This window comes from Dasypus novemcinctus, chromosome 11, assembly GCF_030445035.2.
Source record: "Dasypus novemcinctus isolate mDasNov1 chromosome 11, mDasNov1.1.hap2, whole genome shotgun sequence".
Taxonomy (NCBI): domain Eukaryota; kingdom Metazoa; phylum Chordata; class Mammalia; order Cingulata; family Dasypodidae; genus Dasypus; species Dasypus novemcinctus.
Window position 1 is genome coordinate 72,089,824 of NC_080683.1, and position 22,311 is coordinate 72,112,134.

Consider the following 22,311-nt stretch of genomic DNA (forward strand, 5'->3'; position numbering starts at 1 on the left):
TTTGGTATGTTGTGTTATCATTATCATTTGTTTCAAGGTAGTCTTTGATTTCTTTTGAGATTTCCTCTTTGACCCACTGTTTTTCTAAGAGTGTGCTGTTTAATTTCCAAATCGTGGTGTGAAATCTGGGCTTCTGTCCCTTGCAAATCTCCAGCTTGACTCCACTGTGGTCAGAGATAATGTTTTGTATGATTTCAATCTTTCTGAATTCGTTCAGCCTTTCTTTGTGTCCTAGCATATGATCTATCTTGGAGAATGATCCATGTGCGCTTGAGAAAAATGTATATCCTGCTGTGTTTGGGTGTAGCGATCTATATATGTCTATTAGATCGAGCTCCTCTAATATACTATTCAGATGTTTTGTTTCTCTGGTGATTCTCTTTTGAGATGTTCTGTCCAGAGTTGATAGTGGTGTATTAAAATCCCCCACTATAATTGTAGATGTATCTATTCTTTCACTTAGTTTTTCCAGCGTTTGCCTGACGTATTTAGAGGCACCCTTGTTAGGGGCATAGATATTTATGATTGTTCGATCTTCTTGACAGATTTTCCCTTTCACTAAAATGTAGTATCCTTCTTTTTCTCAATTGTTTCACATTTAAAGTCTATTTTGTCTGATATTAATATAGCTACTCCTGCCTTTTTTTGGTTATTGTTAGCTTGTATGATTGTTTTCCAGCCATTCACTTTCAATCTCCATGCGTCTCTGGGTCTAAGATGTGTCTCTTGTAGACAGCATATGGATGGGTCATATTTCCTTATCCAATGTCCCAGTCTGAATCTTTTGATAGGTGAGTTTAATCCATTGACATTCAGTGTTATTACTTTCAAGGAATTATTTGTGTTAGCCATATTTTGATTGGATTTGTGTTTGTCATATTTTGTTTGTATATATTTTTTTGTCTTTTTTTTTTGTTGTTGTTGGTCTTATACTCTCCTCCAACTTTGCCTTTCCTGTTTTTTCCTTTCTTCCTGCAGAACTCCCTTTAGAATTTCTTGAAGGGGAGGTTTCTTGTTGGTATACTCTTTCAGTTTCTGTTTGTCTGCGAATATTTTGAACTCTCCATCATGTTTGAATGCTAGTTTAGCTGGATAGAGTATTCTTGGTTGGAAGTTTTTTTCCTTTAGTACCTTGACTATATCATACCACTGTCTTCTTGCCTCCATGGTTTCAGAAGAGAAATCAGCACTTAATCTAATTGAGCTTCCCTTGTATGTGATGGTTTTCTTTTCTCTTGCTGCTTTTAGGATTTTCTCTTTGTCTTGAGCCTTGGATAATTTGATAAGTATATGTCTTGGGGTGGGCCTGTTGGGGTTTATGACTTGTGGAGTGCGCTGTGCTTCTTGGATATGTACCTCTGTCTCTTTCAGTAGGTTTGGGAAGTTTTCAGCCATTATTTCCTGCAACACTCCTTCTGACCCCTTTCCCTTCTCTTCACCTTCTGGAATGCCTATAATACGTATGTTTGAGCGTTTTGCTTTGTCATTCAGGTCCCTAAATCCTAATTGGATTTTTTCTATCTTCTTATTGACCCCTTCTACTATCTGTTTGATTTCTGATGTACTGTCTTCCACATCACTAATTCTCTGCTCTGTCTCTTCTAGTCTGCTGATATTTGCTGCAAGTGTATTTTTGATTTCTTGAACTGTGGTGTTCATTCCCATCATATCTGTTATGTTTTTGCGTATGTCTGCAATTTCCCCTCCAAGTGATGTCTTCATGTTGTTAACCTCTTTCATTACTGCATCAAATTTGTCGGTGATAAATGTTCTGAGTTCTTTCATTGCTTGTGCCAAGTTTTGCTCCCCTTCGTGATTATTGGTTTGTTGATTGGATTCAGTCATGTTTTCCTGATTATTGGTTTGGTTTGTAGATTTTTGTTGCTTTCTGGTCATCTCTTTATTTTGACGAATTTAATCAGTTCCTTAGCTTCTTTGTCTGCTTTTGGAGGTTAATTAGTTGTTATTTTTGCATAGGTGTTATATCTTCTCTTTGTCACTTTTTTCTTCTTATTCTAGTTACTTGTTGTTGGTTAAGTTCACTTTAGAGGAAAGTATTAGTGTTGGGGAAAGGCAATTGTGTAAGCAAGGGAAAAGTGTAAAGTGGTATTGGTAATGTATGTTAACAAAGCAAGAATATGAGATCTGGGAGGATGGAGGTTAGATTTATGTAGATTGTATAGAGTTATAGCTCTAGGTAGAGTACCTTTTATGAAGTAGATGACTGAATATGGGCGGAATATGGTATGAACTACAAAGCTATTGTTTTCATGAGAGAGGGAAAAAGAAAAGAAAGGTAATAGTTTCAAGAGTGGATAACAGACAGAAAACAGAACAAAGGTATTAGAAATTAAGAGTTAGACACTTTGTGGATCAAAGAACGGGAGGTGGGGGGTGGAATATAGGAGAGACAGTAGATGATAGTGGATATCAAGATGCAGGGGAAGGGGGATAGTGTAGGTAGCCTAAATCAGTTCACACAGAAATGAGGCAGTGGAGGATGGGAAAACCCAGCAAATGTGAGGTGTTCCCTGTAGCACCTATTGTGTACTTGAATTAAAATAAAATAAGTGGAAAATGAGGGACAAGAGGGAAAGAGAAAACCGAGAAAGAAAAGAAAAAAAAACTAATTATAATAAAGAAAAAAAGAAAGACAAGAAGAAAGGAAGGAAGAAAACGAGGATAGGCAAACGGTGGGGAACAGATAGGGGGAAGAGAGATACAGGTATACACGTGTCACAATTGCAACACTATCTAAAACAGCAACCAAAAAAACCCCCCAAATAACTGTATAAAGTAAAAAAAAGGACTTTGGGGGACACGCTAGGAGAAAAGACTAGGGGATAATGCAATATTAGCAATCAGGGCATCAAAAAGAGTAAAAAATAAGATAAAGTGAAAATAAAAACAAAACAATATGAACCAATAAAGATAAAACGCAAACGTTAAGGTCCAGGGCACTCATGGACCCCAGGTAGACCCCAGGGTGTGATGGATTCAGGGGTGGAAAGTCTGAGACACTGAAGACTCAAGAGGTGTGAGTCTGGGGTGTGGACCGCCAGAGTCCAGGGGACCTAGACCTGGCAATCTCAAATCTGGTCCACAGAAAGCTTAGGAGCCCCGCAGTGCAACACAGCCCAAAGGGATCCCCGTAGCTGGGTGCCAGCCCCGTGGGGGAAGCCAGATCTGCGAATTCTATATTGAATGTCTGATCCCTGAGATTCACCTACTCCTCAGGGTTTCAACCTTTGGACAGCTCCCTCCCTGTGCTCCCACGCAACGGCCACTTGAGGGCGCCTCTACACCACGGCCAGTTCAATGACCCAGATCCCAAGCCCCGCCGGGTGGGGTGGGCTTCAGCTGGAAACTCCGAAAACAGACTCTAAGATCTGAAATCCCAAACTTCGCAAAATATTCCCCAATCAGCTTCCAGACGTGTCCTCCTCCCTCACTGCACCCTACAACAGTCTCCTAATTGTGTCCCCTTATTGCCCCAAAACCAATTCCGTTGCAGATCGGCATCCGGACCTGTGGGGATGGGGCTCCTGGCGGAAGCGCAACCCCCCGTGTCCGGCGACCAAAACGTCCCCCGCTTCACAACAAAGCACCGTCTGTCTCCCCGAATCGATCTGCAAAGGAGTCTTGTCCCAACAATCCCTCACCAGCCAGCCCAGTATCCGCGAATTTCTCAGTACCGCAAAGCCTTCAGAAAAAGGAAAAAAAAAACAAAAACCCTGGCCGCCGCTGCTCCGGAGCTTCAGGAGCACCCGCTACCGCGGCTCCACCCACCCAAGGAGGGAACTTCCCGAGCCCAGCTGGGACCTCCGTTTATATATTATAGACGTATCCTCTCTGTTACCTTCCCACCGAATTGACGTCCAGACACCTTCCAACCAGCAAAAATTCCCGAAACAGCGCAGTCCCAAAGAGCCTTCAACGCTGCCCAGCCGCCCCCTGCAGAGACATTACCAGGCACGCTCATGCAGCCACCATCTTGCCTCCTGTAATTTTCTTTTTTGTGGGCTGTCTTCATCTCGTTTGGTATTAGGGTGATGCCTTATAGAATGGGTCATCTGGTCCCAGGCTTTTCTTCGTTGGTGTTTTTTGATGATTGGTACAAGCTCTTTATTTGTTTTTAGTCTATTGAGATATTCTATTTCTTCTTGGGTCAGTGTAGCTAATTTGTGTGTTTCTACTAATTTGTATGTTTCATCTAGACTATCTAATTTGTTGGGATACAATTGTTCATGGTATCCTCTTATAATGCTTTTTATTTCTACAACCCTATAACTGTTTTCTGATGTTCTGCAGAAGATGGCTCTGTAAGTTTTTGCTAGTTTTCCAAAGATTCTGTGGGGTAATTGCATGTTGGAGCATCTTATGTTGCCATGTTGGCCTATGGGAAGCTTGCAGCACCATTAAAAAAAATTTTTTTTATTGAAGTATATCATTCATACATGAACACACATAAACAATAAGTGTATAGTAAAGACTGAGAACTTACAAAATAAACATACATAACATCACCATTTTTGAAAAGACTTTCCTTTTCTTATTGAATCTCTTGTCAATTTTTTGGAAAATCAATTGATCATAAATATTAGTTTTTAATTTTGGACTCTCAATTCTATCCCATTTATCTAAATGTCTTTCCTTATATCAGCATCATAGTGTCTTTTTTTAAAGATTTATTTATTTATTTCTCCCCCCCCCCCCCCCCATTGTCTGCTTTCTGTGTCCATTCACTGTGTGGTCCTCTGTTCCACTGCGTCTCTTATTGTCTCTCCTCTGTGTCTCATGTTGCATCTTCTTGCTGTGCCAGCTCTCTGTGTAGGCTGGCACTCCTGCATGGGGTGGCACTTCCCACATGGGGTAGTGCTCCTGTGTGGGTTGGCACTCTGCATGGACCTGCTCACTGCATGGGCCAGCTTGCCTTCACCAGTCTATGAACATGTAGTTTGTTTTCACTTATTTAGATCCTCTAATTTTTCTCAGTAATTCCTTGCAGTTTTCAATATACATGTGTTGCATATTCTGTTTATTTCTAAGTATCTATTCACTTTGATGCTACTGTGAATAGATTATTTTCTTTTTTCCCCCTCCCCCTCCCCTCCCTTCTCTCCCCCTCTCCTCCCCCTCCTCTCTCCTTCCCTCTCCCCCTCTTACTCCCCCTTCTCCTCGTACTCCCCCTCCCTGCTGTTTTTGCTGTCTATGTCCATTCACTGTGTGATCTTCTGTATCTAGTTCTCTTTTTGTCTTCTCTTCTTATCTTTCTCCTCTAGGATTCCCCAGGATTCGATCCCGGGGACCTCTGATATGTTTCGTCTCTCTTTTGTTGTGTCATCATCTTGCTGTGTGGCTCACTTGCACAGGCACTGGCTCACCGCATGGGCACTGGCTCACCTTGCAGGCACTAGCTCACTATGTGGGCACTCATGCAGGCACTCAGCTCACCACATGGGCACTTGTGCGGGCACTCGACTCACTGTGCAGGCACTCAACTCACCATGTGGGCACTTACATGGGCACTCACCTTACCATGTGGGTGCTCAGCTCGCTGCATGGGCACTTGGCTTACCATGTGGGCACTTGGGTCACCATGCAGGCACTTGGCTTACCAAGTGGGCACTGGCTCGCTGTGCAGGCACACTTTCTCTTCTTTTTCACCAGGAGGCCCCTGGGACCAAACCCAGATCTTCCCATATGGCAGGCGGAGTCCTTACCACTTGAGTCACATCCACTTCCCTGGAATTATTTTCTTAATTTCATTTTTGGATTGTCCTTTGTTCATATGTAGAAATACAATTGATTTTTTATATTGATCTTATATTTGGTGATCTTCCTGAAGTTATTAGTTTTCATAGACATATTTTTTAATCCTTTGAATTTTTTATAGGTTTATGTCATCTATGAATAGAAACTGTTTTATTTCTTCCTTTCCAATCTGTATGCTTTCAATTCCACAGTTTTGCCCCACGCCTGCTTTCCACCGCCTCTCCCCAGCTCTATTGAATTGACTAGAACCTTAAATAAAATATTCAACAGCAGTGGTGAGGTTGAATATCTTGGCCGTCTTCATAATCTTAGGGGGAAAGAATTCAGTCTTGTACCATTAAGTATGATGTTAGTTATAGATTTTTTGTCGATGCCCTTTATCAGGTTGAAGATGTTCCCTTTAATTTAAGGTTTGTTGAAAGCTTTTATATCATGAATGGTTGTTGGAATTTGTGAAATACTTTTCTGCAGCTATTGCACTTTATTTTACTATTATGATTTATTATGTTAATTAATTGTCATATATTAAATCAACCTTGTGTTCCTTGTATATACCATGATGTAGAATTCTATCTATATGTTGCTGGTTCGGTTTGGTAATATTTTTTTAAGGTTTTTTTGCTTCTATGTTCATGAGTGATACTGTCTACAACTTTCTTTTCTTGTGATGTCTTTGACATTGAAATCAGGGTTATAGAATGAATTGGGAAGTGTTTCCATCTCCTTTTTCTGAAAGATTTTGTGCTATTTCTTCTTCATATATGTTAGAATTCATCATTTTACTTTAAAAAATAGATCAGATACTACTAAATCTTTGCTTAAATCCCACTTAAACCTTCACACTGAATTTGGAACAGAGCCCAAATTCCTTACCATGGTCTACAAGTCCCATCTATACCTGAGCTCATCTTCTATCATTCTCTTATACACCATGCTCTAACTATGTTTGCTTTTTTAAAAAGAACTGAAGCTACAGTGAGGTGGGAGCATTATAAATGGACAGTTTTCTCTTGAGGGATTTGTGGAGCAAGCTTCCTCCTGAGTTTGCATAACCGTGCCATTATTATTATTATATATTATTATTATTTCTTGTTTTCTTTATTTAAAAGTTGATTTTTTTATATTAATGTTACCAGTTATTCAGTAAACACAAGATAATAACCACAATAACAATAAGCCTGGTTGAGTCAGAAGTTATGCCCCTCCCTCAGTCTTGAGGGAGTTGGGATGGTGTCCGCCCTAGCTGCTTCCGGCCAAGAAGGGATGTAGATATTACGGGGCAGCAGAATGGAATTGTTTTGCTTGTAGTTGAAAATATTCCTTGCTTTTGTGATGGGACTGGTCCATTACCATTGTTTTGTTAATTGTCCAGGGCAGGCCTGAAGAACTGGATAGTAGGAGTTGGCCCCATATATGTTGGGTTTCAGGGCTCAACTGGCATGGGAAGAATCCAAAGGCTTTAAGTCTCTGAGAAATAATTAACAGGTAAATTGAAGATTATAGGTTCAAATAAAACCAGAAGAAGAATCATGATTAGGGGATTTATAAATGTGTATAACTATGTTATATTGGGGAAATAGTTTTTCATATATTCCCAGATAGGGTCCCCCAAGGGGGTGTTGATTTCATGTGGTCATGAAGCTTGCCTATGATATCCAGACATCCCTGGGACCCTCAGGAGCTGTCTGACTGAGAAGAAATCTGACTGAGACCTGCATAAGCAAAAACTCCAGAATCACCTCCCAACTCATTTTGAAATCTATTAGCCATAAAAGTTTTATTTTATTTACTATTTCCCTCTTTTGATCAAGTTCTTTCTTCAAATGCATCACTGATTAACATTTGGTAATAATCTTTGGTGAGAGGGAGGTTCATCCTTGGGAATTATGTCCATGTCAGAGGAAGGTAATGAGTTTATTTGTAGAGCTCGGCTTAGAGAGAATCCACAGTTGAGTAACAAGTTGGTTTTCGGGAGCTAACTCTTAAGCATTACTTGTAATTTGGCTTACTTTCATTAGTACAGGAATAAGGTTCATAAGTACAAGCATTAAGATGGAGGTCTTGCCTTATAGCCAGTTTTCTTTTCTTAGGCAAGTCTTATATATTCCAGAGCTTTCGGCCATTTTATTTGAGAAAGTAGCAGGACTTCCCCACGATAGAAGTTTAGTATTTTGTTAGCTATTGGGAGGGCCTCTGTATATCCAGAGATCATATCTATGTTAACAAGGATACATTTATATCCCATTGAAGTATGTAGTTATATAATATTCAAGATATTCAAAACACTCTGTCGAGACACCTGAACATGTCCCACCTTTACCTTCTTACCAGGGTTATGTTAATTGATAGATATGTAGCTTGAACATTCTAGTCCTAGGGACTTTTCACTTGCTCCTATTTAGATTACCGGCTCTTCCTCATCAGTTATATTTTAGCTTTCTTAGCTCAAATTTAAAAGCCACACAGAGTTCTTCCCAGTCCACCCATCTTTATTGCTGGTCCACTGACTCCCTATGCCATTGCTGTTTTTTTTCCCAGCACTGTTAGAGTTTTAAATTCTTATTTATTTACTTATATTGTTAGCATTTATTTTCTGTCTCTGTCTTCTTTAACATAAGCTCTGAAAAGTATGTGTCTGGCCTTTCTCATTTGTTGACATATCCCTTACCACAAGAACAATGTCTGTCATTTAGTAAAACCTTAATTATTATTTGAATAATACAAGAATGAAATGAATTTGCATAGGGTCTTCCTTGAATTTTTGGAAGATAGATAATATGGTCTTTTCTTACACTTCTTTACTTAAAATGTTAAAAAGAAGCTAAAGTAACTTAGCAGAAATCATTAGCGATCTCCCCCTTTTTTCGTTAGTAGACCTTAACAAGAGTATGATTTCAGTGTTGTTAAACTAAAATATATTGGTCATATAGGGAATAAGAAATTGTAGAATTGGTTGAGATCCTTAAGGTCAATCCCTGTCTCCAACAATGAAATTGATTAAACATATAATTCCTTATGCTCATTTTAAAAAGCTCAATATATAAATATTCCTTAAGATCCTGTTATAACCTAAAGTAACTTTTAAGCTCTCTTAGGCTAAGTTTTCCAGTCATACTGACTTAATAGCTTTTACTATTGCTTCATTTGTTTGATTATAACCCAAGAGGAAGATACAGTGAAAAGATAGCTTTGAAGTTCTTGATCTACTTAAAATTTTAACCTAAGAGGAATGTTGATGAAATCGTATAAAATCCACATATACAATATTCAATTTAGAAATTTAATTTTATTCCTATTTAAATCTTATCATATAAAATATTAATTGATATTGATTGATTTGTTCCATTCTCATGTCATAGAATTATTCTTTATTCAAATTTATCACAATTGTCTTCATAATAGTCAACCTATTTTCTGAGTTCTCCAATACCATTTCCATATAACAGATCTCCAAAGTACCTTATCTTACCTTCAGAGTTGTTTGAGATACAGCAATATTGCATTTGGCATATCATCCTATCCCTAAAATTTTTTTCTATGCTATAAACATTTGTATAACATCATAAAAATTATTCCTATTCACTCTTTCACTGTGTTTTGTTAATATATAACTTTTGTATGTGAATGCTGCATTTGATTTATAATGCTATGTCAGAAGGCTAGTTTTCATAGCCATAAATCTGTTCCCGGTGTGGATTGTATCTACTCCTGAGTTTGATTACTGAATCTGCATTTTTTGCCCCATTTTGTTGTTTTTGTTTGTATAAGCAGTCCCATGAGTTGATATCTTTAAACATCCCAAATTAGTATAGATTATCAGCTTATGTATCTTTCTCATATTATACTTGGTTGCTTATGATAAGTATTGAGTCCCCTTTAATATAAAATATTTTGAAAGCCCACAGGTATACTACAACTTTCTCTTTTGCATGAGATTATGATGGAAAAAAATCATGCTTTGAATTTGGCCAGATAAGCTATTTAAAAATTTTTTCTTTACTAATTTCCAAGCTCCAAGGATTGGGTTAGCTTTTTATTTTATTTTAGTTTTTTAATGCATATTTTTCTATTTTTAAAATTTGTGATAAATAATCATACTTCATTTTATTTGATACTTATGTTTCTGATAACTACCATCATAGAGAAAGATTCCTAGCTGGTGACACATTTTTGAAGTAAGGTTGAGTACTACTTGATTTATGATAATGTAACCTCTATGGGAATTAATTTGTTTTAAAAATGCAAAAAATTTAAGAAGAGTGGATTAGTGAATTACTTATTTGATCTATCAAGTAAGTTAATATTTTATATGTTAGTGTTTGTTGCTTGTTTTTGGATGCATAACTCAAAGTTTAAAACAAGAAACTTTAATACCTTTATAAAGTCTTATTGTTAACAAATCTATGAGATGTGCGGGTCATGTACAATACTCATTTCTCATGTGATAGTACAGTGGTTAAAAATATGGTTTTGGAGCAATACTGCCTGGTTCAAATCCTAATTCTTACTACATAGAGTTGTTGGTAGAATTAAATGAGTAATTTGACAAGCAGAAAGTGTGTGGCACATAAAATGCCTTATGTAAGTGTTTACTGCTATTCAGTGACAGAGCTGGATCTTACACCAGCTCCTCCAATTATGATTCATTTTCTTTTTGCATATCAAGGTGCTTTAATTAAAAACATACTTGCTGACTTCTGGTTAACCAAGATGGAGGCATAAGACACTCCAGAGAGCAATTCCCCCAAAGATCCCTTTACACTAGCAAAAACAAGCACAGCCATCTTCCTTTAACTGCAAAAAAACAAAAAAACAAAAAAACAAAAAAAACCCCACCAGCTAATAGGTTACAGTAACTAAAGGTAATTGTCAAATCAAGAAAATGTAGCTTTAAAAATGGTAGAAGATGCTCCTAGGACACTTGCTGTCCTCTCCCCCACATCCTCTGATGCAGTGTGGAGCTGGACTGTGCTCCCATTGTTGCAGGTCCCTGGCCCTGTTCCCAAGGGAGCAGAGTAACCCCTATGTGCATACTTATTTCTGGCTTGACCTCCCAGAACTTGTCCGGAAGGTGGAAGTAGCTTGCAGACAGCTAAAGCAGTGTAAGTAATAATTAATTCAAAGAGGACCAGGCCAAAGGATTATCAGTTTTAAGGCAAACAATAGAGAAGATAAACAATGTGGGGAAGTCCTAGTGCTAGGAGAAAGCACCAGCTCAGGACAACAATATGAAGGCCTAGAAAATTTGGACAGGATCCAGGTTTCACATTTGCCTCAGTCTGATCTTCTTTATAGGAGGGTTGAATTCTGAAGGAGACTACAAGCAATATAGAGCCAATTTGTAGACTATGAAGGGATTTTTATTTTTTACTTTGGCTTGTTTGTTTTGTTAGATCCTGGTACTTAGGAAAATCTCAGTCATATTACTACCTTGATACAAACTTATAAACAGATAGCTCAAAGAATAAATCTTAGAGTTGATGTCTTGAAATATTGAAATGTACAGTGCAAAATAATAACAAGACAAAGAAAGAGGAAATTATTGCCCAAACAAAAAACAAGATAAAAATTCAGAAACCATCAATGAAAACACCAGATTTTGTACTTGACAAAGTCTAAAAAAAAAAAGAAAAAAGAAAAGGATTTTTAATATGTTCAAAGAGATAAAGGAAAATATGTGTGGAGAAAGAACTAAGGTATATCAAGAAAATGATGAATGATCAATATAAGAATCTCAATAAAGAGATGAAAAATTTTAAAAGGAACCAATCAGAGATACTAGAAGTGAAAACTACAATAAAACTGAAAAATTCCCTGAAAGATTTTAAACAACAGATTGGAGCTGGTAAAAGAAAGAATCAATGAATTCAAAGAAAACACAATTAAAATGATAACAGACTGAGGAACAAGAAAAAAGAATAAAAAGTGATCAGAGCCTAAGAGACCTGTGGACTTCTAGTTAGCCCACCTCCAACTTTTCCATGTCAACATGAGAGGAGCATACCTGAAAGCTTCCTCTTTTTCTTCACTCTAAAGCTTTCCCATTTCCCTGAAAGGTTTTACATTTCTGCCAAATATAAATGATGGTGACTGACTCCCTAGCTATCAGAAGCTCTGATTAAAAAAACTCCCTTGGTATCAGAAGTTCTGAATAAATAGCCTCTCCTAGTTTTCATTTGGGTGGTCTTCATGTATTTCTGCAATAAACATAATCTCCCTGTATTACATTTTACCCCTGATTATGAATCTACAAATATTTCAATTAAAATTTTGACAGAAAACTATACCTGGAATTAAAAAGTGTTCTCTGTTAAGTATTGGTCCTTTATCTCTCTTCTCCCTCCAAGCACTTTGTTTTCCCTTCTCTACTATAGAAGACCATCTCAGAGGTGCAGCTTGGAATACAGAAGGAAAAAGGAATGACAGGAAAAAATGGAAAGGTATCTTATAAATTACCAAAGCACTGGGCCATTTTCAATTACATGTAAATATGTGATTGTATTCTAATGATTCCACCTATTTAATTAGTTTGAGGGAGAAGGGTGCTCCTAAATCCCAAGCTTAAAGACAATTTTTCCAAGTATTCAATTTACCATTTAGAACTTTGCGTGTACACTAAGATTTAGCAAAAGCCACTGAAATGGATTCCTTGAGATACTGGACACAAGGCTTTCTAAGAAAATATTGCAATGTGTACAGACTCAAAGCTAGCTACCTTTAACCTAGGTATAAAGACAATCCATCTGAATAATTTATACATTGTGAATTAAATTCAGGACATAAAGTTATATTCAGAAGCTAGGAAATAATCAATACAGATTGTAAGCAATGTCACAGTACACTCCAAAGTATTTATTCCAGTCGCATATTACTAAATATTGCACGAGAAAAGTTTCTTAATGTCCTCTAACCCTTCTCTACATATAGTGCAGTCTGAGAATTGCAATAGCTTGAAAACCTGGGAGCTTGTTAAGAATGCAAAATCTCAGGCCCCCTACAAATGTAATAATTCAGAATCTGCATTTTAACAGGATCCCCAGATGAGTCATAATGTACATTCAAGTCTAAGAAGCACTACCCTAAACTAGTGAAACTTGGTTAGGTGAAGAAAGTTTGTGCAAGCATTTAAGGATTGTTGTGCAGAATTCCAAAACTGATATGTGGACCATTAAGCAAGTTGCTTTGATAGTGCAAGAAACAATTTAAAGGTTTAAATTCATACCATTTACCCTGAAAAGCTAAAATAAGAAATAATAATGATAAATAAAAATTATTTTAAAAGTGCTTAATTCTTTTATCAAGATTCAGTTACAAATATTAAATCATTTAGACATGTAGTGATTAGAGATGAGGTTGCTTATCAAATGCAATAATCAAAGGTGAAGAGATGGCATTGTAAATTGTGAATCTGCAAAAGAGAAAATGCAGTTAAAATAATTCTTCTTAGGCTATTGCCACTTTACAAAAACAGCAACATTTGCAGAATCTTTAGCTTCAACATCCTCAGTGAATTTCAACATCTTTCTACATAATAAATTTATCCCCACCATTTATACATAGGTGTAAACTAGATCAAAGGTTCTTAACCTTTTTTGTTCCATGGACTGCTTTGCAAGTCAGGTGAAAATCACAGACTACTTCTTAAGTCCACACTATACTGTGTGTTATTTAATTAATATATCATGCCAGTACCAACACATCCTCACAAGTATCATGGTTTTTTGAATTTCAATTCAAGCTCACGAACCCTTGCCCTAGATTCATCTCATGGTAGCAATGTGACTTTTCTTAACTTTTAAAGAACTTAAAATTTTTTAACTTTTTGAAGCTTCAGTTTCTTTATCTGTAGAAATCAGAATTGTAATGCCCGCATTAAATAAAAACAGAATAAGGTATTCTTAAGCACATGAACAATAAACACTAGCTTTTTTCTTATCATATCTGGTCTTATTTATACCTAATTAGATTTTGGTCAAATACATCTGTCAAATGATAGTCAGGAAATAGCATCTTACCTAGTGATAGTTAGCTAAGACAGTTAACAAACATCTTTTTTTTAATTAGAGAAGTTACAGGTTTACAGAGAATTCATGCAGAAAATACAGAGTTCTCATATATCCCCCTCCCCAAACACAGTTTTCCCTATTATCACTTTGCATTAGTGTAGTACTTTTGTTACAAATGATGAAACTATTATAACTATATATTAACGATAGTTCACAGTTTATATTAGGGTTCATTGCTTGTGTTGAACAGTCCTATGGATTTTAAAAAAAAAATTTATTCTAGTAACAAGTATACAATCTAAAATTTCCCCTTTTAACCACATTCAAATATAAAATTCACTTGTATTAGTTCCATTTACATTCTTATGCTACCATTGCCACTATCCATTACCAAAATTTTTCTATCACCCCAAACAGAAATTTGGTACTAAGTAAATGTTGATGCTTGTTCCCTAATCCAATCCTAGGTCCTGAGAGCCTAAATTCTAGTTTCTGACTCTATGAGTATGTTTATTCTAATTATTTGAAATTAGTGAGATCGTATATTTTATGTCCTTTTGTGCCTGGCTTATTTCATTCATTATGATGTCTTCAAAGTTATCCATATTGTCACATGTATCAAAACTTCAGTCCTTTTTTTTTTGAGGTCACCTTTTTAAGGACTTTGTTCAGTATGTCCTTATATTTATTGTCTTCATTTTCTGTATGTCTTTCCCCCTCTTTATTTGGAGGGACCATCATTTCCTGTTTGTTCACTGTATTTTTTTATTGCACACTGAACTTTTATTTTTAATTTTTTTATTAGAGAAGTTGTGATCTTTCAAAACAATGCATAATGTGCAAAATTCCCATACCTCACCCCTCCACCAACACCTTACATTGTTGTGGAAAACACTTTATTCCTTTTAAAGGCTGAATCATATTCCATTGTGTAAATATACCAAATTTTGTTTATCCATTCCTCTGCTGATGGATACTTTGGTTGCTTTCACCTTTTGACAATTGTGGATAGTGCTTCTATGAACTTTGGTGTGCAAATATCTGTTCAAGTCCCTGATTTCAATACTTTTGGGTATATATCTAGAAGTAGATTACTGAGTCATATGGCAACTCCATATTTATCTTTCTGAGGAACTACAACACTGTTTTCCACAGCAGCTGTACCATTTTACATTCCCATCAACAACGAATGAGTATTTTTATTTCTCCACATCCTATAACTTTCCAACACTTACTCATCCTCCCCTTTTAAAAAAGTAGTAGTCATCCTAATGGGTGTGAAACGGTATCTCATTGTAGTTTTAATTTGCATTTTCCTAATGACTGATGATGCTGAGCATCATTTCATGTGCTTTTTGGTCAGTTGTATAACTTCTTTGGAGAAATGTCCATTTAAGTCTTTCTCCATTTTTAAACTGGGTTGTCTTTTTGTTGTTAGTTATAGGATTTATATAGCCTGCATGTTAAACCCTTATCACAAATGTGGTTTCCAAATATTTTCTCCTATTCTGTAGGATGTTGTTTTACTTTCATGAAGAAATCCTTTGATGAAAAATTTTCTAATTTTGATGAAGTCCTACTTATTTATTATTTCTCTTATTGCTCATGCTTTGGTATAAAATATAAGAAGCTATTACCTAATACACGGTCCTGAAAATGGTTCTCTATGTTTTATTCTAGAACTTTAATAGTTTTGGCTCTTTTATTTAGGTCTTTGATCCATATTGAGTTAATTTTTGCATGTGGTGTGAGGTAGGGATCCACCTTCATTGTTTTACAAAGTTATCCAGTTTTCTAAGCACATTTCTTTGAAGAGACTGTTCTTTCCCCATTGAGTATACTCGGAGCTATAAATTTCCCTCTCAGCACTGATGTTGTAGCATCCAATAACTTTTGCTATGTTGTGTTTTTGTTTCATTTGCCTCAATATATTTCCTAATTTACCTGAAAAAAAGAAAAAGTACCTTGTTTAACTTGTACATATTTGTGAATTTTCCAGTTCTCCCTCTATTATTGATTCCTGGTTGCATTCCATTGTGGTCTGATAAGATGCTTTGTATGATTTCTGTGTTTTTGAATTTTTTTGAGACTTGTTTTGTGACCTAACATAAAGTCTAACCTAGAGAATGACCCATGTGCACTAGAGAAGAATGTGTATTCTGCTGCTGTTGGGTGAAGTGTTTGATGTTTGTCTGCTAGGTATAGTTGTGTTATTATATCATTCAAGTCTTCTGTTTCATTATTGAACTTCTGTTCTATTCACTATTATTTTTTATTAAATCGTCTTCTTTTTTTTTTAAAGATACATAGATCACAAAATATATAAGAGGTTCCCACATACCCCATCACTCCCACATCAACAACCTCTTTCATCATTGTGGCACATTCATTGCACTTGGTGAATACATTTTGGAGCACTGCTGCACCACATGGATAATAGTTTATATTGTAGTTTATACTCTCCCCCAGAACATTCAGTGGGTTATGGCAGGATATATAATGTCCAGCATCTGTCCCTGCAATATCATTTAGGACAACTCCAAGTCCTGAAAATGCCCCCAGATCTCATCTCTTCTTCTCTCTCCCTGCCCTCAGCAGCTACCATGGCTACTTTCTCCAGATCCATGCTACAGTTTCTTCCATTACTAGTCACAATAGTTCTGTAGTAGAATGCCAATAAGTTCACTCTAATCCATATTTATTCCTCTGTCCTGTGGCCCCTGGGATGGTGATGTCCACTCCACCTCTACACCGAGAAGGGGCTTAGATCCCACATGGTTGATGGATGCGATTTTCCTGCTTGGCGTTATGGGCACTCTCAGTTCCCTAGTATGGTGGTTGACCATCTTCACCTTCCTTTTAGCCAACCTGTGCAAGTCCAACAAACCAGAGAGTAGGAGCTGCAACTCTGCTGAGGCTCAGGGCCAGCTGGCACATGACCAGTCCAGAGATTGAAGTCTCCTGGTATACACCAACCCCAGCGCCAACCACAGGTTCAGTAAAAGTGATAGAAAAGGCATGTGTAGAATGTTTACATCTGAGTCCAACTCCATCCATTATTGGAAGTGGTGTATTGAAGTCTCCTACTATTAATGTACAGTTATCTTTCTAATCTGTCCATATTTGCTTCATATATTTTGGGACTCTGCTTTTAGGTGCATATACAATTGTTATATCTTCTTTTTTAATTGACCTCACATCAGTATACAGTTAGCTTGTAACAGTTTTTGACATAAAACTGTTTTATGTCCTATGAGTATATCTTCCCCAAATCTCTTTTGTTTACTATTTGCATGGTATATATTTTTCATCCTTTCATTTCAACCTACTTGTGTCTTTGTGTCTTTGATTTAGACGGAGTCTCTTGTAATCTGCATATATCTGGGTCATGCTTTTTTATCCATTATGCCAATATCTGCCTTTTGAGAGCACAGAATTTAATCTATTTAAATTTAAATTAACAGTTGGTAAGGCAGGACTCTTCTTCTGCAGTTTTGCTGTATGGGCTTTTTGCCACTCACTTCTTACTTTAATGCCTACGTTCATATTTATTTAATTGTTTTGTAGTATGCCAGAGGTCTTTATTTATACCACTTCAATTCACTGTCTAGTGTCCTTTCCTTTCAGTCTGAAGAACTCCCTTTAGCACTGCTTGTAGGATAGGCTAGTGGTGATGAATTCCTTCATCTTTTGTTTATGTAGGAATGTCTTAATCTCCTCTCATTTTTGAAAGACAGTCTTGCTGGATATAAAATTCTGGGTCAGCAGTAGTTTTCTTTCAGCACTTAAATATTTCATCCTACTGCCTTCTTGCTTCCATAGTTTCTAATGAGAAAGTCACACTTAATTTTACTGAGACTCCATTATAAATAACACATTGCTTATCTCTTGCAGCTTGCAGAACTCTCTTCTTGCCATTGGCATTTCTCAGTGACTACTTTGTGTCCAGGTATGGTTCTATCCAAATTTATCCTATTTGGAGTCCACTGGTCTTGAATGTGTATATTCATGTACTTCATTAAATTTGGGATGCTTTCTGTCATGATTTCTTTGAATATTCCTTCTGTCTTCTTTTCACTTTCATCTCCTTGTAGTTTCCACAATGTGTGACATGTGGGAAGACTCAGGTATGGTCATCTCATGTCATCATGGGGAATTTGGAGGTGGGCTAACCAGAAGCTGGGACTCCTATATGGTAGGTTTGGTGAGCATGTTTGTCTTTCTCTGATTGATCCTGAATTGAAATCCAGGGTTAAAAATAGTGAAGTTGACCAAGTCTTGGCCATTCTGGGCTGATTGCTGCAGAGGTTGTGGATCAGAGTTTTATTGTTACATATGTTATTGCCATTGTCTGTCTAAACACTCTATACTTTATCCAGTTTCCTCCAATGATACTATTTTTTTGTGAAACTATAGTATAATATTAAAATCAGGATAGTGACACTGCTACAATAAATCTATCTTAGATTTCTCTAGTTTTACTCACATTCATTTGTGTGTGTGAGTTTGTGTGGAGGGGAGTATTTGGCTCTATAAAATTTTATCATGTGTGAGTATCCACCAGCAGAGAGAACATATTGAACAATTTCAACACCATGAGGATCCCTTGTGTTGCCCCTTTACAATGACATTGACTTCCCTCCCATGCGCCGTCTAATCCCTAATCCCTGGCAACCTCTAAATCTGTTGTTCTCCATTTGTAAAATCTTGTCATTTCAAAAATGTTATACAGAATGCATGCAAAGCTAACACATAAGAACCTTTTCCCTTTACAACCCATGATCCCCAGGTTGTACAACTGGTACCTCTAGCATCTCCCGTGTTGATGTGCAGGAGGAGACTCCTTTTAGGCATACCCTACAAGGAGCACTCCTGAAGAAAACACCCAACAAATGAAACTAGAAACCCAATCACATTTTACTCATCTATTCCTCTCAGCTGGTGCAGCCCAGGCTCTCTGAATTTAGGGAATATTCCAATTAGAGGTGCTAGTTTAATTTACCTGTACAGGAGAGCTGTCTCTATAGCACACCTAACGAAGACATTTTCTCCTGAGATCAATGAAAAACACATACCTGACTCCAACATCAGATCTACTTTATTTATTTATTTATTTTAAAAATAGTTGTCTTTTTATTTATTTTCTTTCTTTCTTTCTTTTTTCCCCATATAACCCACTCCCCAACCCCCACCACATCATTTTTGTAAATTGTATTTTTTTGAATATATATCCATCACATAAAAAAGTTACATTAAAAAATATAAGAGGTTCCTGTATACCTCCCACCCCCCACCCCACTCCTCCGACATCAACAACCTCCCCTATCATTGTGGCATACTCATCGCACTCGGTGAACACATTTTGGGGCACTGCGACACTACATAGATAATAGTTTACCCTGTAGTTTGCACTCTCCCCCAGTACATTCAGTGGGTTATGGCAGGATATATAAAATCCAGTATCTGACCCTGCAATATCATTTAGGACAACTCAAAATCCCAAATGCCCCCACATCACATCTCTTCTTCCCTCTCCCTGCCCTCAGCAACAACTGTGGCCACTTTCTCCATCTCAATGCTAAAATTTCTTCTATTACTTGTCACAATAGTTTTTTAGTAGAATATGAGTAAGTCCACTCTAGTCCATATTTTACTCCTCCATTCTGTGGACCCTGGGATGGTGATGTCCTCTCCACCTCTAGATCAACAGGGGGCTTAGATTCAACATTGATGATGGATGCAATTCCTTTGCTTGCAGTTGTGGGCACTCTTGATTCCCTGCTGTGGTGGTTGACCATCTTCACCTCCCTGTTAGTTGACCTGGGTAATCTACTTTAAAAGGACACAGTTCTAGGTAGTTGGAGTTTTTGTTTCAGGACATGCAATGTTTGTTTCCAAAATGAAGATAGATTTACTGTTTATTTTTGTAAAGATAAGTTAAAAAAGTCTGTAGAAAATTAAAATGATAGGAAAAAAAAAAAAAGAATAAAGCAAAAAGCACTCCATTCCCACCACTCAGAGGTAAGGAGTTCTTGCACTTAACTCTGATCTTGTAGAGAGGAAGCAGACCTAGTCTGAGTTCAGCCTGTGGTGTAAGTCTTGCATCTCTGGATGGACCTATGGTTTGACTTTTGTGGAAGATCCTTAATGCCACCTCCAGTCTATTAAAAAAACATTCAGAATCTCTGAGGCAGCTCCAATTATTCTGGTATTCTCACAAACAGCATAACTTAAAGTCCATATAGCTTCCCTTCCCCTCACACATACTCAGTTGAGAACAGGAGTTTACCAGTTCAGCAGACATACACCTTCCTTTTTCTCATTCTATAATATGTGATGACACATCTTTCCACAATAGATCACATATGCAGATATCATCCCTAAAAAAATAAAAAGTTGTATACATGGACTTGTACATTTTATGACTATTTCGGATTGTCTTTTTTTCACTCAGTATAATTCCCTGGAGATTAATTGTAATTATGTATATCAATAGTTCTTTCTTTTTTATTGTTGAATGGTTTTTTATTGTTTTTTATTGTTGAAACACAGTTTGTTTAAACATTCAACTGCTGAAGAACTTCTGGGCTGTTTCTAGTTTTTGGCTATTACTAATAAGCTGCTATGAACATTTTTGTTTTGTGTGAAAGTAAGTTCTCATTTCTTTGAGTTAAATGTCTAATTGGTGAGTCATACATCAACGGATGTTTAGTTTTTAAAAAGAACTGCCAAATTGTTTTCTATTTACCATTTCCACCAGCAACATACAAGTGATCCAGTTTCTTCACATTCTTGTCAGCATTTCGTATTGGCATAGTTTTTTACTTTAAGCTGATAGGTATATAATGATATATCATTGTGGTTTTAATTTGTATTTCCATGGTAGCAATGTTGAACATCTTTTCTTGTGTTCATTTGCCATCTTTATTTCCTCTCCAGTGAACTCTGTCTTTTGCCCATTACTAATTGAATTTTTAAAAAAACTGTTGAGTCTTGAGAGTTACTTATACTTTCTAGATACGAGTCCTTTTTTGGATATCTGATTTGCAAATATTTCTCCCAAGATGTAGCTTGTGTTTTTTTTTCTTCCGCAGTTCCTCCAAGTTTTTATTTCACAAAGAAAAAGGGGCTCAGTCTTTCTTGGCAGCCGCTTTCCTCACGGCAGCCAGGACACTGAGGAGCTCCTCTCTCTTCCTCTTCGCCCAGATGTGTGTCCCCACCCTTTTCTTGATGAACTTGAGCGTGTGCTTGTCCTTGGAGACCTTGAGCAGCTCCATGGAGCGCTGCTTGTCCGGGGCGAAGCTGCACACCTCTGGAATCATGTCCCGCACGAACTTGGTGTGCCTGGTGAGGCGTCTGCGGTGGCGACTGTGCCTTGGCTTGCTCACGTTCTTGGTCACCTTGTGGCCCTTGTTGAGGTCCACGGCCATGGGCTAGCACAGAGCCATGGCTGCTGCCCCTTCAATGGCTGCCACGGCGGGAGTGTAGCTTGTCTTTTAATCTTCTTCACATGAGCTTTCACAAAGTAAAAAGTTTAAAATTTTGATGAGTCTAATATATAAGTTTTTCCTTTTATGGATTATGCCTTTTGTATCATAGGCATAGTTTTTAAAACATAAATCCATAAATTTATGTGAATTTTGGCCACGAGTCATCAGAAATTTGGAAGGATTGTTGGCTTTCATGAAGTTACTGTTTTTACAGCGAGTTGAATGAAAACTATTTCTATTTATTAAGGGCTGGCCCAATTCCTGCCAAATGGAAAACTGAGGTCTCTCCAAGGGAGATCTGACACAGAAGAGGGATGGGAGTAATATCTCACATTAAACTGTGATTGCCATGTTATCCATTCTTAAGGACATTCCATCTAGAACATTCCTGTCTCTGTAGATGACCTCTGCTGGGTCCCTGTTTGCTTTTAAAACCTGTTTTTAATTACTCATGTGATACATGTAATACAAATACTTATGAATAAACTCTCCTTATGAAATGTTAAAACAGAAAAAATAAGGATAAATGTTCCTATGACTATACTACACTCCCAATACTGGACTCCTCTCCACAAATGTGTTCAGTTTGAATACATTTGTTCAGATTGATTTTTCTATAGAGTGTGTTTATATAATATGTAAAAATATAATGTTGATTTGAGAGTTTTAAAATTGATGTTATGCATATAATATCTTTGTACACATACATATACATATACATACAATTCATTATATTGCTTCATAAGTTTTAAAAATGGATATTTGATTATAAGTGTTTTCATATTATATTTATCATTTTGCAACTTATTTTTTAAATGTAATGATACCACTAGGAGCTCTTTCAATATAAAAGTGTGTAAATCTATTTTTTAAACTGCTAACTAGTGTCATGGTGTGGATGAACCAAGTTAAATATTTGTTTAGTTATTCCTTTATTGAAGTCCATTATAATTTTTCCAGATTTCTGCTACTATAAAAAAGCTTCAGTGAACATTCTTATACATGTTTCCTTGTTTGCATGTGCCAAATTTTCTGTATAT

The 22,311-nt window shown here is 36.8% G+C and overlaps 1 protein-coding gene across 1 annotated transcript; it reads right to left on the reverse strand.

Annotated features, from left to right (window-relative positions):
• Positions 1–20,911: 20,911 nt before the first annotated feature.
• LOC111762554 (large ribosomal subunit protein eL36-like) lies at positions 20,912–21,211 on the reverse strand. Its single transcript, XM_071218383.1, has one exon. It carries the CDS (start codon positions 21,209–21,211, stop codon positions 20,912–20,914), a length of 300 nt encoding a protein of 99 aa, XP_071074484.1.
• Between the last annotated feature and the right edge of the window lie 1,100 nt (positions 21,212–22,311).